Below are 25,686 nucleotides of genomic sequence, written 5' to 3'. Positions count from 1 at the left end.
AACCTGCAGGTGTGTTCTTCCTGTGTTGATGTCATGTTGGTGCCGTACTTCCAATTTTGAGTTTGGAAAAAAAGCGTGTCTTAAATTAAAACTTCAAAAACCTCTGTGCACAGTCTTTCTGTGTAAATATCTCATGTTGCAACATATTTGTAACATGAGGCTTATATTAAGGTGCAGCTTATATGTGGCCAAATGTTTGTTTTTTTTTCTTTTAATTTAGCTGGTGTGGCTCATATTCAGGTTCGCTCAAAAGTCCAAAATTTACAGTAATCTACTTTATTTGTCCAATGCCAATGCCAGGATATCTAAGTTGAACCAAACATAGTAGTTCTTATGTTTTGAGTCTACAAAATGTTCCTCACTTGAGCTTTGTTTCTGTCTGGTTTTCTTGGACTGTTGCCCGATCTTTACTTTCATCACTGTGATGTGTGAAAAACACCAGATCCACTCCTGAATCACTGTATTTATTTAACAGAGCGGAGGGGCAGTGACAGACTAAACTTAAACCCACGTCCAAACTCTACTCACTCCACTCTCAACTTTCTATTTACGCAACATTTTGAGAACTTTTGCCTATTCAAAAGACACAATATTTTTATTTGAATTGTTATGGCAACGTAGCTCGTTTTATTCTGAAAACCCTTGGATGGGATTGGACTGGCACTTACTTGACGCAGCGGTGGAGCCGTGTGAGAAACGCTGTCGGAATCCCCCAGAGACATTCCCTGAAGAAAAACAAAAGTAAGAAGACACCGTTAAATTAATGTACGTGTTGATAGTCTGCGCCTGGGAATGGACACGAGCAAATGTATCGTATTGAGAAGATACGTCCAGTTTCCTCCTTTAGTAGCTGTTCTTTTCCCTAATGGCGTTCGCTTAATGATAACAAGCCTTCGTCCCTCTGCACTTTTTTGTTAAGATAGTACCTGAGCACAGCTGGACCCAATAAAACTTCCTGCTTTGTAATAAGAACATGCTGTTTTGATGAAGTCACTAATATGAAGATATGGTTCTCCATGGTGATCAGGCGTAACATGGCAAACAAGAGATGATGAACTAGTCCTGCTGGAAAGAAACCCAGTGTTGATACGTCGGATTTGCTTGGAAACTCATCAGATAATTGTACGTTCACACACAAAAATGCTTCACCAAAAATGACATAAGGCATTAGTGAATGTATCAGCTGTGATTTTTTATAGGTATCGCATAACGACGAGAACATACCAGAGCTCCCCGGGGACCAGATTAAACCAGAAACCCAAACAAAGCATGGGGCATAAGAGCATTTTTGAGACTTGAATCAATTTTATGCAAGAATATAATACTATAATACTGTTTATACACAACAACTTCATTCCACGCAGCCAAAGATCCAAATCTACTGTATAATTACGTTACTCCCCACAGTATGATAATCACTGTTTTTGTGGAGAACGAGCAGTGTGGCATTGTAGATATGCAGCTTTTTTCTCTTTTTTTTATTGCCCTGGCAAGTAAACAAAGATCACATATGTAAATACTTTGCAGCGACTACTGGGAATTACTTTAACTACTATGACGTATCGAAAACATCTCGTACTTATTGACAACGTGAAATTATACAGATGGTATTATAAAAACTGAGTGAGAATAAACGACGAAGGACTTAAGGGTTTCAAAGGATCTGCTGCATTTTCTTAGATGAACGGATGGAGTATTTTAGTGAAATTGTTGGGATTGTTGTTTTTTTCGGGCGTATTATTGTACAGTGGGGCATTGAGGAGACTGGAAAACTGATGCTTCCTACATTAAAGTCCAGGATTCAGAGGTTTTATCGCCTTTCATCTGTTTTGCCCATTGAAACCACGTTTGGCTTTGACATTTACACACATGCTACCTGTATTATATCCTCCAGTCCCAGGTGTCCCGGCGATTCAAGTCCTCTCAGATCTGGTGATAGTTTTGGAGAAGAGCACAATAGGAAATGTCAGCTTTTGAATAGATTTTAGATTTTCTGGACTTTTTGGTCACAAACGAGCGTCTGTGCGTTTTCAACTTTGCCCATAAACTTCAAAAGTGTTCATGAGTTTACAGGCGCCATTTTGAAGACTTTTCATCATTCATCCTTTTCGTCGTTTCATCATTCAGTAACTGAGCTAATTTGTATCATTGTGAAATCCACAGCGACTAAAACTGAGCGATTTGGGAAAAGTATAATAAATTGTGTTAAAAAAAACCTCACATTTTACACTGAGTGAAATACAAGACTGAAAAATGAACTGACAAACTTATGCAAGAATCCAGTGTATTTGAGAAATTTAGAGATGTTCTCCAAGAATGTTCTCTAATGTCCTCTAGAGTTCTTCAATGTCCTACGATGTTCTCTAATGTCCTAAATGTTCTCTAATGTCCTGTAATGTCCTCTAATGTTCTCTAATGTCCTCTAATGTCTCTAATGTCCTAAATGTTCTCTAATGTCCTAAATGTCCTCTAATGTCTCTAATGTCCTAAATGTTCTCTAATGTCCTAAATGTTCTCTAATGTCCTAAATGTTCTCTAATGTCTCTAATGTCCTCTAATTTTCTCTAATGCCCTGTAATGTTCTCTAATGTCCTAAATGTTCTCTAATGTCTCTAATGTCCTACAATGTTCTCTAATGTCCTCTGGAGTTCTCTAATGTCCTAAATGTTCTCTAATGTCCTAAATGTTCTCTAATGTCCTAAATGTTCCCTAATATCCTCTAGAATTCTCTAATATCCTACAATGTTTTCTAATGTCCTGTAATGTTCTCTAATGTTCTCTAATGTCCTACGATGTCCTCTAATGTTCTCTAATGTGCTCTAATGTCCTCTAATGTTCTCTAATGTCCTACGATGTCCTCTAATGTTCTCTAATGTTCTCTAATGTCCTCTAATGTCCTCTAATGTTTTCTGATGTTCTCTGATGTCCTCTAATAATCTCTAATGTCCACTAATGTCCTTTCATTTTCTCCAATATTCTCCAGTGTTCTCTAGCGTTCTCTAATGTTCTCAAGAGTTAGAGTTTTTCAGGCAGAACAAGGCGAAACATTTTGTCATTTGTGGACATTATAGAACTTTAAAAATCGCTGCCTTTTCCATCTGATAATCGTGTCCAGTCTAATTGTGATTTCAGTTTGTTTCAGTTCATCTTGCAGCCCTAAAGAATCCAGCGTTTTGTTTTCAGATGTTCATAAACACGATGCACAGTCCTACTCGTCCTTACTCATAAACATGGCCTTAAGTGAATATTACTGAAGCGTATTTTAGCTGCAGATGCCAGTGGAGTGGTTATTGACAAGTAGCTTGTCTGCTTCCCGGTGGCCTTTCCATTTCATGGTCATTACACTGATGTCTGCAGTAAACACAGATCCAGTGATTTATTAATACCAAAGGGTCAGGGAGGTTGTTTATGTCCTTTTGACCCCACCCCAAAGTTTGCCTTGAGCCTTCCAAATGATCTTATCTGACCGCTCTCAAGAATGCATTATAGTTTTCAGTGATAAATTATGAAGCTCAAAGTCTTACACTGTATAAAAATCAATTTTTCCACTTGACTGTTCATCCAATGGAAATGGCGGCGGACGGTTGTGCTCAGGAGGGCATCTGGTACAGTCCAACGCGAGGTTCAAACTGTTCCATTTGAACAGAGACGCAAAATTAGATTTGATCTTTGTTTTTTTTTAAAGGATTTCATTCAGGATAATCATTTCAGCTTGTCCAGGAGCATTCGTATTTGAGAAAAGAACGGACATAGAGTAGCAATTCAAATTTCAGTGCATTGAGGATTAATTAACCAGCACCAAAACACAAACCTACAGTGTCCAGCTCATCTTATACACAAAATATACATATCTATAACAGCGGCAGCATGAAAAAGCAAACATTTTGACCTTTCTTCTGAACTCTGCTCCAAAACACATGCTTTTACTGACAGAGGACTGGCTGTAGATCTCGATAAAAATGACCCAAACTGATCACTGATGATTACAAAAGACCCTCAATCTTGATTAAAATGTGATCAGTCGCACAGCCCTGAAGAAGCTGAGGACAGTATCGTGCCATTGGACTTAAAGCCATCCCCACCGTTCAGCTCTTTGTGCCAGAAGAGAAGTGACTCAGAGATGCCTTAACCTGATGGAGCTCGTATTTTCACCCACAGAGACAGTAAAACCCGCTCCGCACGACACAGCGGGGCTCTCACTGACGGCGGCGACCACAGCGGCCGGTGTCATCTCCAACCACAGGTCCAGCTGCAAACGCCAGCCTCACTGAGTCATAAATGAACAAACCAGCTGATGATCTCCTCTCACCGACGAGAAACACGCGAAGTGTTGAGAAGTTCAGTTATGACGTTTGAAATAAAACAGATGTGACGCACTGACCGATGATCTCCTAAAGTGTGGACGTGACGCTCAGCTCAGAGAGACATGAGAAAAGTCAAAAACAAGTTCAATGTGGTCCAGCGATAAAAGTTAAACCGTTTACAGCTTTCACTTTTACTGTTTAAATAGACTCGATACTGAACCCAGTTTGTCATATCAGGGGCAAATACAAGTTTTTCTCATTCTCAGTGCTGTATTTTCTGGACTATAAGTGACACTTTTTTCATAGTTGTTCAGAAACAACACTGAGGATGAAGAATTTAATGGATTTAGTGACTTGGAGTGAGACTTTCTGCTTTATTTATCTGATTAACTGTTAATATCTTACGTTAACAAACCAGACACGTGTTCAGTTCTGTCTGTGCTTCATGGAGCTGAATAAATATAAATGTGTTACGTTAGCGTGATGTACTGATATTCAGCCTGTTGGTCCACATTTTATTATTATTATTAGAACTTGACTTTAAAGATAAAATGTCTGTTCTTGGTCTCGGATTTTGTAAAATAAGTTTCCCCAAAATGCGACTTATATATGTTTTTTCTTCATTATTATGCATTTTGCTGGTGCGTTTTATACTCCAGAGCGACGTATAATCCAGACAATCCGGTCTATGTATTTGATGATTGGCTGCAGGTGCTGGGTTTAGGTGGTGAGGTCCAGAGTTTTTATAATTAACGACATATCTGTATTACATTTGTTATCACTCAAAGGTATTGGTGTACAGTGTTCCCTCGTTTATCGCGGGGGTCACGTTCTATAAATAACCCGCAATAGACGAAATCCATGAAGTATCAGCTTTATTTTTTACAATTATTCTCCATGTTTTTTGCTGTAAAACCACACACTTTATACACTTTTCTCACACAGGCGTTAACATTTTCTCACATTTCTCTCTCGTTTAAACTCTCTCAAAGTTCAAACCTTCGTAGGCGTCTTTGTCGGTGCAGAACGTTTCGTCGACATTGTGGGTTTTGTCGGGGAGAAAACAAATTGCAAACGTACAGCACTTCAGAGTCACACCGCGATCCAACGTTTATGTAAATTTGTCTGAACACATTCTGTACTGGACAGGAGACACGGCACGGAGGAGACTGATGGACAATGGTCTACAGTCCAACAGCCAATCAGGACGCACAACACAATGGTCTACAGTCCAACAGCCAATCAGAACACAGAACACAATGCACGTTCATACGGTGTAAAAAAACATGTAAAATTGCACTAAAACAGATAAATGAGGGACCTGTATTTGATTTTTAACACATCTACCTCATTTCAGATTAAGATTAAGACATTTTTAATCCAAATCTTAAATCCTGTCCCTTTAAGAAATATGTGTAAAAAGCTTCTTCCTGTGAAACCAAGGCATGGATCAAGTTAGGTCTAAGTAGTGAGGATTGCTTTTTGCATTAGCCAATCCCAATACATTTGTCTGCGATGTCTTAATGGAGACCGAGACACACTTAACTGTAACCATAGACAGATATATGACCAAAGGGTTTAACGAAACGCAGCCCGCTTTCAGAATTATCTTGTGCGAGTCCCATTTTGAGACTTTACAAACTGCATAAGTATGTAACAGTCAGAGATAAAGCCAGCTGCTTTCATTCAGTCCAAGGAGTGTACTGGACACGTAATGAATGGGTGGTCCACTTTTCCTCCTATCGCTCCAAATTACACCACAACATGCCCCTACGGCTACTTCGCTACATGATTACATCGAAAAACTATTGCGCGCTAAGTCGTTCTTTCGTCTAAACGCACCAACGCACCAACGGGAACAGCCACAGCGACGCAATTATCATTTTTCTGTGCAAACTCCTTCGTTATGTCAGTGTCGGTACATGACATAGTTTCATTTTTGCGATTATTGCTCGCGTTTGATGGATAGCTTCGTGTTAACGTGGAACCTACAGTGGATGAGGAGCAGACTGTAGGGTCAAAGGTCAAAAAGGGTTCAAGTTCAAGCCTTTGATCGTGCGGCGATGGAACGAGTCTGTGAAGATCCGGACTGACAGGAGACAGAGGCAGCACAATACGCCTCGATGTTTAGATGAACTCATTATACCTTTATTTAGAAATGTTAGAGTCACGATACTTTTATTTTGAGCTGATTTTTGAAAGCGTTTGATACTAAATACTATATATACACTTATGATTCAAATACAAAACTTATAAAACTGTAATTTTCTGGATCAGTTCTGATATAGATTCAATTCTTTCTGTTATTTCTTTAGCTTCATTTCCTTCTCAAATGAATATCTAGTTTTGATCGTAGCTCGTGTTTATACGTTTTTGTTTTTTTTTTTATCAGCCCTAACACAAATATCTGACACTTTTTGTTTTGTCGATTACGTTATCGCTGTCGGTCGTATCGGGCTCAACTTTCTGAATCAGCGTCTTCATCAGTTTTTACGGTAAATAACTGATGTTGCTCATTGTTACTGTTTTAATTATGTTGCTAAATATTAATGTTAAAGGCTCTAGAGGTGAAGGTTCCTAAACTTTAGACTTTACGTATTTTCCGGACTATAAATCGCACTTTTTTCATCGTTTGGCCAGAGGTGCGACTTATATATATTATTATTATTATTATTATTATTGTTATAACTTGCCTTTAAAGATAAAATGTCTGTTCTTAGTCTCGGATTTTGTCAAATAATTTCCCCCAAAACTATGCGACTTATCATCCAGTGCGACTTATATATGTTTTTTTCTTCATTATTATGCTTTTTTTTTGGCTGGTCCGGGATTTACAGTCAGTTTTAACTCAATTTACAGTCAGTATTTAGTGGTGTAGTCTTATTTTAGATCTGGTTTAGCTCGAGACTTGGCGAATTTCTGTTTTACGTTTGAATCTGGCGCTCAGAAGACTAAATATTTTGTAAAGTTTGAAACCGAACGCTGCACCTATGGACTTGTTATGTTGCTTGGAAAATGCTCAGATCTATTAATATGTCACTTTTCTACCTCCTTTGGTCTCTCCCATATTAATAAGTCATTTCCAGACAATAAAAGCAAGGTAAGGTTAGTGTTTTGCCCAAGAACACAACAGTAGAATTCACTCGAGGGGCCGACTTTGACTAATGGGGTCAGAGAGTGAATAACTGACCAATGTCGCTTCTAGTTTTCCATCAATCAGTCGTAAGTAGTATTTATGCTCAGCTACGTCCGTACAAAGACAAACTCCCCGGACTCTAGGAGCACGTTGAGGTGCATTGCTCGTTAACGGCCGCTCTGACCCGCCGTGGCCTCTGCTCTGCCTTAAATCTTTCTCCGTTAACCTTTTCCGTCACCTTTAACCGGAACCTGTCCCAACAATGAACGAAGACTATTTCCCAAAAACAGGAATGAGCGAGTTACCCTCAGGTTCACCGCAGATTTGTTAAAAGCGTCAGTTCAAATCCGTTTTTTTTTTTTTTTTTTTGGCATGCCAGGAATAAGGACGTCAGTAATAGCATGTACTGCAGAAGTTGTGAGGTAGAGAAATACTCAATCGTGTGTTATAGCAATTACGCAGAATTAGCTCACATAAACAGCTCCTAAATTTCTCGAATACTGTCATAAAATCCAACCAAGGAAATGGACTGGTATTTTAAACTATGCAGGGGCAGCACACATCCTCGGCACACCCTGATTTAACCACTCACAAATGGGACAGGGCAGTAGATTACGCACAAATAGAAAAATACCACAACATTACGGTATGTCCTTTCTAACCGTGCAACACTTTTTGGAAAATGTGTCGCTAGGGGCAGAGAGGCGACGCTCCAAATCTGAAATGTAAAAATATCACTACTGGGCAAAGACATGACAAAAATATATTTTAAAAATGTCATTTTGTGGTCAGTTATCCCAGCAGGAAATCAAAAGAAGAGAGTAGGGATAAGATGGAGGGAACAGGCCCGAGGCTCGCACCAAAGTCAGGTCACTGTTGAAGGTTTAGTTAAAGGGAAAGATAAAGATGGGAGTTTAGATTGAAGTTAAGGTTTGTAGATTACTTTTCTTTGTCCACTTTGCATCTAAAAGGTTGTCAACTACTTCTGATAGTTCTCTCAGAGGTATTTGATGATGAATGGGTCAAATGCAGAGGAGAATGTTCAGTAAAATACAAGACAAACACCTTTTTTACCTTGTTTTTGTCACATTTACGCTACTTTTGCTTCCGTAATTTCGATTTTCAAAGCTGTTTACGTATCTAGAATGATGATCTATTAGACAAAATTAACAATAGTGAGTTAAGGACACAGAAATTTGGAATAATCCTTAAATTGTGATGTAAAATGTGACAAAACTTCGATGCAGTTGAGGCGTCGCTACCAGGATTGGGCTTGTTTTTCTGCATGAACTCCAACCCGGTGCCATGTAGTTTTAAAGCTCTATAAGTTCCTTTTCAGATACAGTAGCTTGAAATGACTTCCGCTGCAGCGCACACAGCAAGCACATATTTCCGTAGCCGTTTTTATGTCTCCCCACACACCACGGACTCTATCAGTCTCTGTACGCCGCGTTGTTAAGAGGTCCATGAAACAGCAGGCCCGTGTCGCACTCAGCCTCCTCCTGGCAATTACAATGTTATATTTCCTATTCGGTGCAGGAAATCGACCAATCTGGCAACAAAGGGAACTGTGTTGAGGGAATGTGCAGAGAGAGTCATGCTGTTATAAGGACAGCTGCAGACGGAGCTCTAAATCTGATACAGGCGAGCGCGGGATCTGGTTTAAAAAGGCCGTAAAATGCTTCCGAAAGGGCTTCTGTGTCGGCGTCGAGGTGACAGGGAAACGTGACTTTACACTGACAAAGCACAACAGGATTTGCACTGTCATGAACTCTGCTTTATGACTGAAAAACAGCAAAAACTGATTATTTTTCCTCACCTAAATCCAGATAAAAATGCGCCTATAGCCAATAATAAAGCTTAGGATAATAAAGTTTACCACAGTTCACACAATGGATTAATTCTGTGTTAATTGTAAACTAAGACTCTAAAGCTGCACACTGAGGGATTAAGGCACAGAAGAAAGGCCGTAAACACCAGCAGCTGTTAAATGTTATTAGAAAATATGCTCACGGCTGCGACTTCTCCTTGTCAACACACGGTTACTATAAATTAATTGATTTTGTGCATTTGGACCGAATGTGGCAACTTCAAAGGTGTAAAGTAATAACAGCCAGACGTTAGTGATTAATCATCATGACATAACAAGTAAAGTCACCATTTATCAACAATAAATTCAGATGCACAAATATTACCGTAGCCTATGGAATAAAGAGAGGAGGGTTAAGTTTGTTTTTATGATTCATTACAGTTTATATGTGGAGTTATACACATGCAGAAACATACAACATTTATAATAAAACACACAGACCACTGCTGAGGAACAACCATCCATCCATGTTCTTCCTTTTATCTGGGGCTGGGTCACGGGGCAGCAGTCTAAGCAGGGACTTCCAGACTTCCCTCACCCCAGACACGTCCTCCAGCTCCTCCGGTGATGCTCCCAGTCCAGCTCAGAGACATAGTCCCTCCAGTGTGTCCTGAGTCTTCTCCGGAGCCTCCTCCTGGTGGGACATGCCCAGAACCCCTCCCCAGGCGTCCTGAGCAGATGCTTGAGCCGCCTCAGCTCCTCCTCTCGATGTGGAGGAGCAGCGACTCTACTCCGAGCTCCTCCCCTTATCTCTAAGGGAGCGCCCGGCCGCCCTGCAGAGGAAACCCATTTTGCCCGCTTGTATCTGCGATCTTGTCCTTTCAGTCATTACCCAGAGCTCATGACCACAGGTGAGGGCAGGAGCTTTGCCTTTCAGCTCAGCTCCTTCTTTACCACGACCGATACAGCGACCACCTCACTGCAGACGCTCCTTCCTTCCCTCGTGAACAAGACCCTGAGATAAACTCCTCCACTTGAGAATGAACAGTCATGCCTTTAATATAAACACACACATTATAATGGCTTTTATTTACGAGCACTACACTGGTCTTTGGTCGTGGACGTTTACTTCTGTAGAACACCATCAGTCTCTCACGCACACATCACAATCACAAAAAAAGCAAGGTGGAAGAAGTGTCTTGCTCAAGGACAACACCAGACAAATCAAACTACAAACCGACAAACATTACCAACATGTAAAAACACTTTATGGAGTCATTTTGAAGCTGGAGGAGGTTAGTTTGACTCTCTTCATACAGTAGGAGCCTTTTGCCTCTTCAGTTTGTGTGAAGTCTGTTAATTGGCCTCAGTCTGCAGTAAAGTCCAGTCTGAGGAGCAGTGTGTCCAGAGCAACTTCTGTGTCAAAACATGTCATGTTTTAATGGGCTGTGTGTTTTGTGTAGGTTGTTTAATTGCTATTTGTTTCTATTTTCATGTGTGAGTCTAATGGAGCACACATTCCCTGCATGACCTCACTGTCTCTCTCTTTAATCCTGTCTGAATGAGGGGCTAAAAGCAGCGCTGCTAAATGCACAGTGAAACCAGGAGTAAAACCAGGAGTAAAATATAGTTACATTTGGTGTGGCTCGTCCTTTTGGTTTCCCTCAGAGCTGCAGAGGAGGAACAGAACAAAAACAGCGTAAGCCAATTATCCAGATGGGAGAATTCATTAAGCAGAAGAGCAGTGTGGTCTGTGCAGCTGTAGAGCACGTTGGCCCCTCAGAAACTCACTGAAACCGACAGAAACTTTTAAATTACACGTTTAAACTACATTATTTCTTGTGCAGTCATGTCTTAACGTGTTGCACCAAATACTTTTTATTGATTTTACGCTGCAGAAATGAATAAATCAGCTTTTTCAACCTCAAAATTGAGAAGTGACAAGTGGAGAAGCTGTTATGTGATCACGCAGCGCCCCCTCGTGGCCACTGTGACAATAGACGCTGAATCAAAACTTTGGATATGGCGCCATCTACTGGAAAATACTCAACATGGCAGTTTATTTCAAGTGACTGACAGAACTGAAGGAGATGTTGGATTTTATGGGGTAATTTAGAAATATTTGTATCTGCTCAACTCTTATTTCAACAACTTACAGGATATTTCATGATGTTACTAACAGGTCTAATAAAAGATAAGGTTTATTTTATAGATTAGGCTTTAGCTTTTCTTCATTCACGCTCACAGGTGTCGAGATGATTGATGCTTGTGCTAAAAAGACCTCAGGGAAAAGGAAAAAAAAAAAAGAAAAGTTGAGTTTTCCACATTGCAATCCATCTATCCATCCATTTTCTTCTGCTTTTCCAGGGCCGGGTCACAGTCTAAACAGGGATTCCCAGTCTTCCCTCACCCCAGACACGTCCTCCACGTTTCCACAATAAAAATCCTAAATAATAATGTGATCTGACGTATGCAGACACTTTTATCTCACGCATCAGATTGACACGACCAGCCCGGACGTCCCAACACAGCCCCGTTCTCTAATTATCTAAAAATACTTTGCGCAAGTTTTGTTCTTCAAAGGGCACTTGAGTTCAGCATCTTTGCAAATGCAGGACTTGGAGCGCTGCGTAGATTATGTAAGACAGAAAAGAAAACAGGCATTAGACAAAGTGAAGCGTGCCTCAGACAACGACCAGAGGCTGTCAAACACATTTTGGCTGCGTTTGAGAGAGGGAGAGTGAGGAGGGGTGATAGCAGCAGAGCGTTGCGTAACCTGCACCAAGAGGCAAGGCCCGTGTTGTTTCATGTACATCTCCCACACTGTGAAAGCTGGAGGGACAAAGTTCTGGATGTGTTTATCATCACTTCTGCTGATCGGGTCCATTGATACCGTTTATTACACATATGTTAAGTATTTCCAAAGCTCTGACTGAATCATGTGGTGAAAATTCTGTCATAAAATGCGTTGAGGATTAACAATTACATTCAAGTTAACTCTCAGAACGGTTGCCTATTCAAAAAGATCCAATATTTTGCTTATAATTGTTAATTGCTATGGCGACGGTGCTTATTTCCCATCACTGTCAAACCTGTGGATAAAAAACAAAAAAAAACAAAAAACACTTACATGCACATACGATGCTCCGTCACGTGGAAACCTCTACTTTCCTCTTACTTAAAAGTTCCAGTCGTTTCTCCGCTGCGTGAAAACTCCATGGAGACACACGTCACTCTGGTCACGTCGGCGTGCGTCCGCGAGGAGTGTCATTAAACATCAGTCTAAACACTCCGTAGACCGGGGTTTAGGATGTTTTGGAGTGCAAGGTTTATCTTTACACTGTTTGCAAACATAAAAGTTAGTCGACAGCATCATAAAGACAGTTTAAGAAGTCGTTTATAACATTTAGTCACACGTTCAGCTGTATTTTAAGGTAAAGAAGCCTCACATTTACACTAGGAAATGTTTTACACAAATTAAAGTAACATAATTCTGCCTGTTTGTCCTTCTTCTGTGTTATATAGTTATAAAAATGAGCATAAAAATAAATATAATAGTTTAAAGATCATACAAAAGAGGACATACTGAAAGAATAATCTGTGTACCAATATTTGAGGTTTGTTTTGTATTGGAAAAACTTGAACAAAATAACTTGTTTTGCCATTTTCTAGGTGTTCGTAAATAGTATTTGAAGAGCACGGTGTGTCCATCCCCCATGACAATAAAAAGATATCCCTCTCTTCTCAAAGCACTCATCACGGTAACACTTAAAGCTCTGAATAACTTTCCAGGAACCGTGTCCCATCGCTGTTTTACTGGTAATATGCTAACGCTAATGCCAGGTTTACAAAGCAGATCAGAGCTGCCACAAGTTCACAGTGAATAATACGAGCGAGGGACACCAATAGACTCCAGTTTCCATGGAAGAAAGCGTTTTGAGTCATGCAGCTCTTCAAATTATATTGTTACTGCTGAAATATGACGCCATTCTTGAGTTATTCCAAGAAATGAGTTTGATATTAAGCTGTCCATGATGTTGGACAAAGACTACAACACGTTTACTGGGAACAAACTGTTGAAATGGCTTGTAATGACTATTAAATTAGTCAAATAAGGAACGCGAGGCTGCCTTGTACAAACAAAACACCAAATGCCGGTTTAACAGAATGCCATATTGGGATAAAACTTTATTATTGGAGTTTTTCACCAATTACTGATCATTTATGGCGGTAGTTTCTATTTACAAGCATTGCTCAACAGCTTAAACCTCCAGAGAAAGTAGTCCAAACCTCGTCTAGAGCTAGATCTGGGGTCGTCCATCTAAAAGTCTCACCTAAAACTAAAACATCTCCATGAAGACAAACAGAAGGCGAGATCTCCAAAAGAAAACTTACACAGTGTACTTTTAACCTAACCTTGTTCGAGGCCCAGTTGCATTCAGAGTGTACTGTTCTATTACATGAAATCCAGTATATTGAGACCAGGACAATAAAGCGCTGATGAGCTTTAGGACGACCTCCAGACGCTCTGTCACTGGACGGGGATATGAGCTGCAAGTCTGAGCTCATTATTGTAACAGAGGAACCCACTGGTCTCTTGTAAAAACCTGCAAATCCAGCCAGAAAAATAACGAGTGAGCGCAACATTTCACTGGGCTATTTCATAAGCACATTTGGTAACTTTTATTGTTTTAATTTCACACATGTGTCCAAGAACAGAGACAGGATACACATGTTTAGTGCGGCTGAACAGTGGACATAAAGTTTGAGTGAAGCAATAAAATCAGACAAATAAAGCGATACCTTTTCTTTGCTAAAGTTGCAACAGATAAATACAATTATGATATTTTTTAAACGACGCTGTTTGCATTGAACACGTGTAATCTTTAGCACACATCATTTATATATTATTTAAACACTATTTTAATGCAGCGTCTATTGAAAGTGGTTCACAATTTATAATTTAGTGCACAAAAGTATATCGAACATTTAAACACAACAACGACAAAGACTGGCACAACGGAAAATCCAATAAAAAATAAAATAATTCGGTCCTTCACGTTAACATTTGACATTTTCTAGACAAGTTGTGCGACATTTTTTCTCGTCTCAAAACCTGCCGTGGATAATTACAGCAGGTTAAATGTTCTTAGCGCGTCTAATAAGGCAGTCAATTATTAATATTATTCAAACTTCATTCAAAAATCACTTGTAAGGCAACATCGAACAGCAAACTCTTGATAAGACACAACTTTAGTTTGACTTACAGTTAACAAAGTGCAAAAATGTAACAATAACATGTAGTTTTACCAAAGAGGAATCACGCACAGTTAATGAGGACTTCACTAAAATGTAAACAAAAGACAAGCTTATGATTTTGACACAAACACAAACCAACCACGGAAATGAGGAATGTAAATGTAAATGTAGTTAGTAGTGCACTTTAATGTAACGTCACTGCCAGATAGTACGCTCCGGAGGGACGGGAGTGATAAGACAAGCAGGTGACACATTTATGGTTTAAAGTCATTGCTGCCAACACATTAGAATGATCCTAAACTGTTTTTCGTAACCGTAAAGCAACACCGTGCGACTTTCTGGAGGCGCACGTCACCTACATGATTCGATAAAGATCAAAAGTTAAACCACACGTTGGAAGATTCTCCACAAAAGCATCGTTTTTGACATTTTACGATCGAACTTTAAGTAAAACCCTGTTCCTAAACTTCATCACTTCCGTCCCTCGGCGCTTACAAGTATCTAGAATTAAACTTCATGTAACTTCTGCTATAAAATGAATAATACTACAAACTGTAACGTCATAAAAAATATCACAAAGAACATAAACATATAATGACAAATGACAAAAACCCTGCTTCCTCATCGAATCTCATGAGAAATTAGAAGTTATTTAATGCTATTTAAAACGGCAACTGGCTTTTTAAGACATGAAAAATCATAATGGCACGTTTTAACTTCAGTTTACATGATAAATGTGGAACGTATTGACAGATTGTTTGTTTAAATAAGTCGTATCTGCTATATTCTTCATATGGAAATTAAGTAAAGCCGTTCTTTATAGTACAGATATTATTAGTGCAGATATTTATTCAAAAGATAAACCATAACTTCCCCACTTCACGGCGGATCTTAAAGACTAATCTAAATAAATATAAGACATTTCCGATCCTTCATCTAGACTCGGATTAGAGAATTATGGATCATGTTATAGATCATGAGCAGCTTGTAAAGAAAACTCAAAGAGCGTTATTCCGAAGGCGATGTGGAAACAAATGTTGAAAGTATAGGTTTAAGTAACAGGTGTGTAGACTCAGGAAGGACCGTCTGACGTTTGTAGCTACAGTTTAATAAATAGGAAGTGGTCGGAGAGGATGTGGCGCGCGTTTACGGAGGAGAGGACATCAAACGCAAAACAGGCACTGCCATGTAATCAAAGCTGCAGCAGATTTTGTGTGTTCAAATTGGAGTCAGATTTGAAAATGAGGCAGACCTGCGCACACCAAACACACTCACCCACATTCTTAAAGATAGGCTGAATAAGTTAAACAAGGCTGATCCTCTGTTTAGGCCTGGATTTTCTCTGGGACTTTAGAGAGACTCTGCAAAAGACTCTTTTGAAAATCCTCCTCAGATGTTTCAGGAACCAGGAACTCCAACAGCAGGTCAAATATGCAGTAAACCAGGTGTCTATGAGCAGAAACATCAGACATGACTGTAAATATGACACTTATAATTATCTGTACTTGTACATACACTACAAGAACATGTAGTAATTACAATGGTACCTGTTAATGTACGGGTCCTGCAGAGAGTCCAGTGCATTTTCCCAGCTGAGTTTGTACTTGTCTGATCCCAACACATCAGAAATCAGATCTGTAAACACATTTGTTTACACACATCAAATTACATGAGATTTGTGATCAAATCTAGAGGTAATAATGGACTCTGACTTGAACTTTAAGAGCCACATCAAATCAATAACATCTGCAGCTTTTTACCACCTAAAAAACACTTGCAAAAGACGAAGTTTAAATCTGTCAACTGGACAAATCGTCCAGTTCTTCAGAACTGAAGAAGTGTCTTGGATGAGCAGTGAAACGTCTTACAACGATTTGTCCAGTTGACAGATTTAAACTTCATCTTTTGCTGTGGATCAGACCTGGACGACTGAGGGACACACAGACATATTAAAAACATTGCAAAAATAAAAAGGTTTACTGTCTAAACCAGACAGAGAGAGAGAGAGAGACTCTCTCAGAGAGACTTATCCATGCGTTTGTGTCCAGTAGGTCAGACGACTGTAACGTCCTGCTCACTGGCCTCTCCAAACGAGCCACAGAACAGAACATCCAGAACACTGCTGCTCGGGTCAGGACTAGAACCAGGAAGTACTTCACACATGTGTCCTGTGTGTGATAAACTGTACTATACAGTGATATACTGTAATATTCTGTAATTCTGTATCTTATTTCTCCTTTGTGGGGTAGCAGTAAAACTTTGGTTAACATTTCAGAGGTTCACACAACACCACCTGCTTATCTGCAAGGAGCTGTCACTGAAATGTTCCGCAGTATGGCATTAGATTTACTGGTATCATATCTGGTAACATGTTTCATCGTTCTAAGGTATCGGTTCAGCCGATATATTTTGGTCTATAAAGTGTAATCAGACGATTTACTGGTAAATGTTGGCTCTAAACGTCTGTTTTGTAGTTACTTTAAATGATAAATAATAGTTACCAAACACATTTGGATAATTTTTACCAGGTCGTTTGTGTTTCTAGGAAATAAATAATATTTCCAGTCTCTGTTCTATGGTCAGATGATATCGGGCAGATAATTAAAGCCAAAGTATCAACATTGGCTTTGGAACAGAAAAAGCTGGATTGGTACATTCCTATTTTTATCCCTAGAGATAAATTTAATGACAGACTGTGGAATATTCCAGGTTAAGCAATACTCCAGGTTAAGTAATAACATCCCTGTGAGCAGACAGTGGACCCTCCAGAAAAGTTACACACTCCATCTAAAAATGTAAAACGAGCCTGAAATAATGACGCACACAGGAGCACTTTTCTGATCCTACCTGGGAGCAGCTGCATGAGACACTGCAGCGCTTCCTGTTTGGTGTCGTCTTTCTGCTGCTGACTGCGGATCACCTCTGGAGCGGTGGGCAGCGTCCCCCCGGGCCACACCGCCTCCTGGATGACCTGCAGGTACATGGCCCAGTACCTGGTGCACAACAGGTTAGCCACGCTCACATCCAGAAACCTGCAACACAAACGTTAAGGGATTTATTTAACGGCTCGAGTTGGAAGAGTCCATGAAGCACAGAAGCATAAAATAAGAAATAAGTCCTGAGGAACAACTAATCTGAAAAGGATGAGACATTACATTGATATGATGAGGAAAGAGAAAAACATGTTAGGTTTTGAGTCATTTATATCATATTCTCCTTGTATGAAAATGAACAGTGATTAGTTGTAGTAGATGAGTAGATTCTACACGTTCCTGATAAATATTTCCAAATGTTAAATGTAAAATGTTAACTGAGAACAAGAAAAAACACCTGATATTCCATTGTACAGTGTTTTATAATGTAGACGTGTGTCATTTTAGGTCATAATGCCCAGCACATGTTAAGCGTTACTTCATACATCAACAACTCCTAGTTCAAGGTGGAGTGATCCTGGCAAAGGTTAGTTAACCCCCTGACCTTAAAATCCCTCAAAGTGACAGTTATTTAAATGTGTTGTGACCTTATCATCGCGGCTGACCTGCCCGACACTAAACGATCCCGTCGGCAAACCTCTCACTCCATACATTCCCATGCGGATTTGAAATCATGTGCGTTCTGAGGCACTTCCCATGAATATCTTAAGATCGCAGTTGGATTTTTGGGTCATGTGAAGAGGTCTTACTGCGGCCGCGTGCAGCTCAGTGACTTTGACCCTTTTTGTTGTGACGCGACCCTTTTCACACCGAGATGCCTGGAGGGGTGGAAACATCGCCCGCTGCCTCCCAGACTGGACGGGACGGTTATTTAAAGTTGGCAAAAGCTAAAAACGACGTCTCAATGTAACTCAAGCATGTCAGCATTGTACGGGTCAGGCATGTGGGACTGTAGGGGAGGCTATAGGAAGGTTTGCAGTCTCTACGTGACAAACAGCAGCGCTCGCAGGGACCGGGCATTCTCCATTTATAGTCTCCACAAACATAAATTCTGCAATGTTTCCAGCAGAGACAGAACTGTTTAACACCATGCACATGCTCTTATGCAACCCCAAGGTAAAGCTAACAGCGCAGCCCGAGTATGAGGCGCACGTTACGCCGCTTTCGCTGACTTGTGGCCCCTAATAAAGTTATTTCATTTGTGCTGTATGGAGTGCTCTGCATATGCCAGCTTCCATTTATACTTTCCAGTCTTTATGCTTGCTTTATCTCACAGGAAAGCGCAGAAGACGCCAAATACTTCAGGCTATTCTATACGACAAGTGGAGGGTGGGAACGAGCACGGGACAGTACATTGTGAACTTGCAGGAACATCTTATTTTTCCTGTAAATCGTGTGTACTATTTAATGTTTAAATAAATAGGTCTGCGACAGATTAAACCGCAAATGTTTTAAAAGTGGATTTTTGCGTCTGCGTGCGCTGCCAGTTGACTATAAATATATCGTTGATGAAAATAGTCTGGTATTAGACCTGCAAAAAGTCCAGGACAAACAGAGCAAATCTTCTTGTTTATGTGATTTCTTCCAGTACAATTAACATTTGATACAAGCAAATTACTGTCCAAAGTCTCCAAAGTGAATAAGCTCTGCATTATTGTTCTGTTTTTTTGTCGTTTTGTGGAATATAGGCTTGTTCTGGTGATGCTTTTGTGAGGAGAAAGACGGGAAATGCAACCGTTTCCTACAATCTCTGGGATTTTTTCGACTTTATGAAGCGGCAACGTTCAAGATTGAAGCCTAAAACATTAAAGGAAAACCTAAAATAAATAAATATACGTCTTAAGGTACACTTTATTGTCCCCGTAGGGAAATTTAATCCATCCTTTAATGTCACTGGGGCAAGTAGAAGCAGGCTTAGTAGAAAACAAAACTATATAAATGCTATTCATACTATTTTTATCTATTTTTCTTCACATATGTGCAAACAAATTCGTTTTTTTTTAAATAATAAACAGATTTAAATACATGCATGAGTTGGTAATATGCAGACTAATCCTCAAGCTATAGGAATGAAGTTACCCCAACATCTGGAGAAAGGCCCCTGGACGCTGTGCTGTCGTCACCCAGAAGCAGTAAAGAATGGGTCAAATGCAGGGGACCAATTAATCTCTATGAAGCAGCAACATTAAAGAGAGAAGCCTAAAATATTAAAGCAAAATCTAATACAACGACAAAAATGACAGAACAGAATGACAAGGATTTAAACTGCGTGAGGAGATTTTATGTCAGAATAAGATCACATTTAGAGGCGATGCAACGAACGACGACAAATACAAAAAAAAAAGGTCGCCACCTGGACTGAGTTTGCTGCAGTTGGTCCGGTCTAGGTTCAGCTGACACCTGAATATACTGAATGACCAGGTTGTTCCATCAATGTTTTTTTTTCCCTGATGGCACGGGGCATATTCCAAGAGGACAATGCCAGAATTCATTAGTCAAATCATTATTTCAATCATACGCTGAGAAGTTAATGCAGTTTTAACCAGATAATCATAAGTTAAACTGTGCAGAGTGAAGGCTGGAGGTTTCATATTCACTGTTATGAAACGCTCTGGCCTCGTGGCACAGTCCAGATTATCAAAATAGTGAATGATTAGTTTAATAGTTGACGTTGTTGTCTTGCCAGTTGTGACTTGGGGTGATGTACTGACAAAAAACAAACAGAAACGAAACAGTTTACATCTTGATATTTGGAGTATCCAGATGATTAGGCCTGTCACAATAATCACAATATCGATTTGTTGTTCAATATATGAAAGATGGAACTATATTTTATGGGGTCAGTACTTATCATGTGTACATTTTCTTTGCATTACTGGGATTTTTTTGGTATTTTTCGGCCATATGATAAAATCTAAACTGTAAAAGGTTGAATTTATCATTTCTTACCGATGCAAACTAAGCACTAAAGTGTTTAATTCTGCTGTTTATTTATTGCAGCTCATGATTCGTAACAATAATGTACATTTAAAGTAGTTTTTGTGGTTTAAATCTGCTCTTGGGTTAATGTGTCAGTGGCATAAATGAGTTTCAGTATTATTATGTATCGTGACAGGTCTACAGATAACAACGTTCACTGTATTAATGATATTTCTACAATGTGCCCACTCGTAAATGTCACCAAGCAGCTTAGATGAGCAATGAAACATCTTTACTCCTACATCTTTTTGTAGAGTTGACAGATTTGAGTGTTTCTTTTACCGTTAAAGTTGTGATTGTCAGTGGGATTTGGCTTAACTGTTTCCAAGCTCCATCTCTCCTCAGAAACACGTATAATCCGGTCACCGCTGCTATAAACTCAGCAGGTGTACAACGAGGTTTATGGCACTTTGGCTTGAACCAGAGACAGAGACGAGCTCCATAAATTACTGAGACATTTCCTCTGTCCCACAAAACCCGGTGACATTATGAAGATGATTTACAGTTGAGGATATCGGATTTCACTGTTAATGCTTTTAAAACTAGAACCAGGAAGTACTTCACACATGTGTCCTGTGCTCAGGTCTAGAACCAGGAAGTACTTCACACATGTGTCCTGTGCTCTGGTCTAGAACCAGGAAGTACTTCACACATGTGTCCTGTGCTCAGGTCTAGAACCAGGAAGTACTTCACACATGTGTCCTGTGCTCAGGTCTAGAACCAGGAAGTACTTCACACATGTGTCCTGAGCTCAGGTCTAGAACCAGGAAGTACTTCACACATGTGTCCTGAGCTCAGGTCTAGAACCAGGAAGTACTTCACACGTGTGTCCTGTGGCTCAGGTCTGTGGCTCCTGTGGCTCAGAGACTTTAAAGCAGCTCAGTGTGAACAAGTTTCTCCATGGACCAGCACCAAAGAACATCTCCCACATGAGCCACATGAACCATCTCACATGAGGAGGACTAAACCAGGACTAAAACAGGACTAAACCAAGACTAAACCAGGACTAAACCAGGACTAAACCAGGACTAAACCAGGACTAAACCAGGACTAAACCAGGACTAAACCAGGACTAAAACAGGACTAAAACAGGACTAAACCAGGACTAAAGCAGGACTAAAGCAGGACTAAACCAGGGACTAAACCAGGGACTAAACCAGGACTAAACCAGGTCTAAACCAGGACTAAACCAGGTCTAAACCAGGGACTAAACCAGGGACTAAACCAGGTCTAAACCAGGTCTAAACCAGGTCTAAACCAGGTCTAAACATGGGGCATCTGCATTTCAGTTTTGTGCAGCTGGAACATTCTTCCTGAAGATGTGACTCAGGCCTCGACTTTGACAATATTTAAATCCAGACTCAAACTGTTCTGTTTATCTGTGCATGTGACTGAAAGAGTTTTATTCTGCACTTTTCTCCTTTAATGTGAATCTTATGATGATTATTTGTGATTATTTATGTTTCGATTTGTTGTATTGTGCTTTTAAGTCTTTTTTTATTCTGTAAATCGCTTTGAATTACCTTGTGTATGAATTGTACTGCACAAATAAACCTGTCTTGCTTTAAAAGTGGGTCAGCGTGAGGAGATGTGTGGTCAAACTGTACAGTATGTGCAGGGCTGTTTTGGGGTCTCCATAAAGATGTAAAAGGAACATGACAAGAGCAGAGTATAAATAAATCCAAGGCGTTAAGGTGCACTTTAAAAGGGAAATTGGTCGTTTGCATTTGATCCAGCGTTTCAATGCCACTGGGGCAAGCAGGAGCAGCATTAGCAGGAAACAAGACTACAAAAATACTATTAATACAGCAACAAATTCATTTTTTTTAACTAGTAAACACAGTTAAATACATGAATGGGCTGTTAATATACACGTCCAGACTAATCAAATGCAGAGGACCAATTTCTTACCATTGGGCTGATCGCTTTTTTTTTATTTTTCTGTAAATATAAAGCTCAGTTTAAACGCACTAGGATGATTAATGACGTTCACTATTGCACATACAGGAGCTTTGCCAGAACACAAAACAAATGAGTGGTGCCTAATGTACTGGATTTATTGAAAACCACAGAGGAGTTGTTTATTGCACCATGTCGGCTCCTCTGTGTCATTTTATATTAGTCCCTTTGGCAGAGACTCCTGTATTGACACAGCTACAAAAATAAATAAATTCATTAGTACCATAATTTCCCCCGCTAAAATATGACTGGTGTAATTAAGCGCTGGAGTGGAAAAAGTGACAGGGTGAGGAATCAGGAGCTGCAGTAACCTTGGACGGGGAATCTGTTATAATGTGAGTTGGCAGAGGTTGACGTGACATAAAATAAGAAAGCGTGTAATGAATGTGCGATGGTTTTATACTGAATCATCATCGTTTTTATTTACGCAAAGAAAATGAACAGCCGTTAACTTTTAGATATTGGTACGTGCGTAAAATCTAAGGGCGTAACTGCAAAATGTGTCTGAGTAGTACTAGTACATGATTTCTTCTGGCTACTCGTGAAACGTACAGCAGGTTAGAGCTTCAGCCTCACAGCAGCAAGGTTCTGGGTTCAAATCCCGGGCGGCACAGGGTCTTTCTATGTGGACCTTGCATGTTCTCAAAGCAGGATATGGGAAAAGACAAGACGTTTTCCCCCTTTTCCCTCCTTTTTCCACCTTTTTCCCCGTCATCTTGAGCAATCACAACATTTTTTTCTGATTAAAAACAAGTAAAGCATTTTTCAGTGTTGATTTAATGAATGCAAATTTTACTCAGTGGATATTAAACCGCAGAAAATTCCAGTTTATTCCGCCAAAGTCAGCTCTGCTCTAAAACCAAATGCTTTTACTGACGGAGGATTGGCTGTAAACCGAAATCGACGCTACTGACTAGACGTCGATTTGATTACAGTTTGATTAGATGCACAGCCCTTACGCCAAACGCACAACAAAAAACAACAAACCACAACACTTATTTGTTTGTCAGTGATGCCGTGAAGACACTTACGCAGCTCAAACATCTGTCAGTGTTTTTCTCCGCTTCCATTAGGCCCGAAAACACCACAATCTAAACATATACGATCACAAAGCGCCGCATGTGTGTAAAATTGCAGACCTATGCGATTTAGCTAAATGTTTATTATTCCGTCTTTCTATTTTTGACGGTGTAATGCATCCCGTGCAACTCCCAAACATTTTTCTTGGGTCAGTAACAATGGCTATAGGAGGCAAAAACAAACAATGAACATAATTACACTGGGCCTCGGAGCTGGAATCAGATCTGTAACTTCAGTTATTATTCCCACTGAGAATATAAAATAAGTATTGTCCAGACACGCCACTTAAAAACATGTTAAAATAATGCTGAAGTGAGCAAACCAGAACCATTATATTTGAATACAACTAGATTTAAGATTTATTAGCGATGCAACAACATGTTTTCACTTCTAATATACAGAATATGGAGGAACTGGTGTTAAGATTTAGGTTTTTTTTATACAAATTACAGATATAGATCCAGTTTTTTTAGCGATTTACTTGTCTAGAGAAACAGTGCTTTGCCAAATGGCCACATCTGCCACATGAGCAAAGCTAAATGTGCAGAGACAAGTGGAATAAACGTCAGACTTCTGCAGTGGAGTCAGTTGTGCTCTGATTTGTTTGTATAAAACCAGACTTCATTCTTTATTTTGAGATAAACTCTGCAGGTTTAAACAGAATCTGCGACGGGGACAAAGCGAGTGACTAAACACAAGAGAGAGGATCAGAAAACGTCAAGATTCAGATCTACACACAACAAATAAGCCACATGCAATTTAACATTTTCAGACTTGGATAAAAACGGTAAAAGAAGGAAAAGAGATGCACTACCAGACGTTTCATTCAGTGTGTTTTTTTTTCTTTATGTTTACCACTTTCTACATTTTAGATACAGACGGGAGACATCAAATATATGAAGCAAGAAATATGGAAGTATATTATTATTGTAGTAAAGAAAAAAGTTAAATAACAACCAAATATTTCACGACAAAGCAAAGGTTGGATGAGTTATTTCACTTTTTAAATACATAAATTGCATATATATTACTCCATATATTTGATGTCTTCTGTGTGTATATAAAATGTAGAAAGCAGTAAAAATAAATAATAATAAAAAAAAAACTAAGAAAAAAAAAACTAAACTAAGAAAAAAAACTAATAAAATAAAGGTTTAAAATTTACAAAACGTTACACACTGCACTATAAGACTCGAATACCAGGAATATAATTAAAACTATTAAAAATTACTGCAAAAAATCTGATTAAAGATATACTGAAGAGAGATGTCAACTATAACATTCCAAACTATGGTATAAAGTGACATTCGATGGTCTGTTCCTGAGTTAATTGTTTTTGTCATATTTGTTTACACTTCTAGACGATCTTGAGATGTAAATTTCATACCTGACTTTGAACAAATCTAATCAGACGTCGTATAAAAAAGCAGTGGCGTTTCAAAGAGTGTGATATAACCACTGAACTGTGTCCATTAGGTCTGAATGTTTACTCTGGTTTCTATTAAGAGGTTCGTCTGTCAGTGAACTCTGGTGCAGCAGAATCTTCCTGAGAGAACAAATGAAGAAGAGCACAATATTTACATCTCCACACATGAGACCGTTTATCTTTATCTGTTTGTAATAAGCAGAGCGCAGACGGGGAGGACAGAGCACGACTGGCCGACGTGTTCCCATTTTTTCCGTCATATTGATCAATCACAATTTCGGCTTTTTTTTTCTTATTAAAACAAGTTAAAAATGGTTTCAATATTGATTTAACGAATGGGGGATTTTAGTTTAGTTTAGTCAGTGGACAGAAAGTTCAAATTTATTTCTCCACAGTCTGAAATATGCTCCAAACCAAATGCTTTTCCGACAGAGGATTTGCCATAAACCCCGCGGGTTAAAAAGCCCCAAGTTTATCATTGATAACGTGAAACTACCAAATGCCGATTGGATTAGTTTGATTAAAAGCCCAGACCTTAGATGAACACACACTAATCTACAACAGTTTATCTGCTCCACTTCCATTAGGCTGCTGGAGAAATGGATTATATAAGTAAGATTGCAGTCCTACACGATTTAGCTAAATGTTTATTATCATAACTTTCTATTTTTAGCCTTGTATTGCTGTATCCGCTGTAATTCCCAACATTTTTCTTGGGTCAGTATAGCAGGAGATGGACGTCTAGACCAGAGCATGACTAAAGAGTTTGGGGGTAAAAGGACACCATAGTTTCTTCAAAT

At 39.4% G+C, this 25,686-nt stretch overlaps 1 protein-coding gene across 1 annotated transcript in view; it reads right to left on the bottom strand.

Moving 5' to 3' along the window:
• Positions 1-13,896: 13,896 nt before the first annotated feature.
• LOC117380393 (sorting nexin-19-like) overlaps positions 13,897-25,686 on the bottom strand; it is a 29,297-nt gene continuing 17,507 nt past the window's right edge. The window contains exons 12-14 of the mRNA XM_033977198.2: positions 17,357-17,541; positions 16,057-16,144; positions 13,897-15,958 (exon numbers count right to left, since the gene is read on the bottom strand). Of these exons, the coding sequence (XP_033833089.1) occupies positions 15,835-15,958; positions 16,057-16,144; positions 17,357-17,541 (397 nt within the window). The 3' untranslated portion in view covers positions 13,897-15,834. The remainder of the gene's footprint in view (positions 15,959-16,056; positions 16,145-17,356; positions 17,542-25,686) is intronic.

This window comes from Periophthalmus magnuspinnatus, chromosome 13 (assembly GCF_009829125.3).
Source record: "Periophthalmus magnuspinnatus isolate fPerMag1 chromosome 13, fPerMag1.2.pri, whole genome shotgun sequence".
NCBI classification, from domain to species: Eukaryota; Metazoa; Chordata; class Actinopteri; order Gobiiformes; family Gobiidae; genus Periophthalmus; species Periophthalmus magnuspinnatus.
The sequence above is the reverse complement of the archived record's forward strand: the minus strand, read 5'-3'. Positions and strand labels throughout refer to the sequence as shown.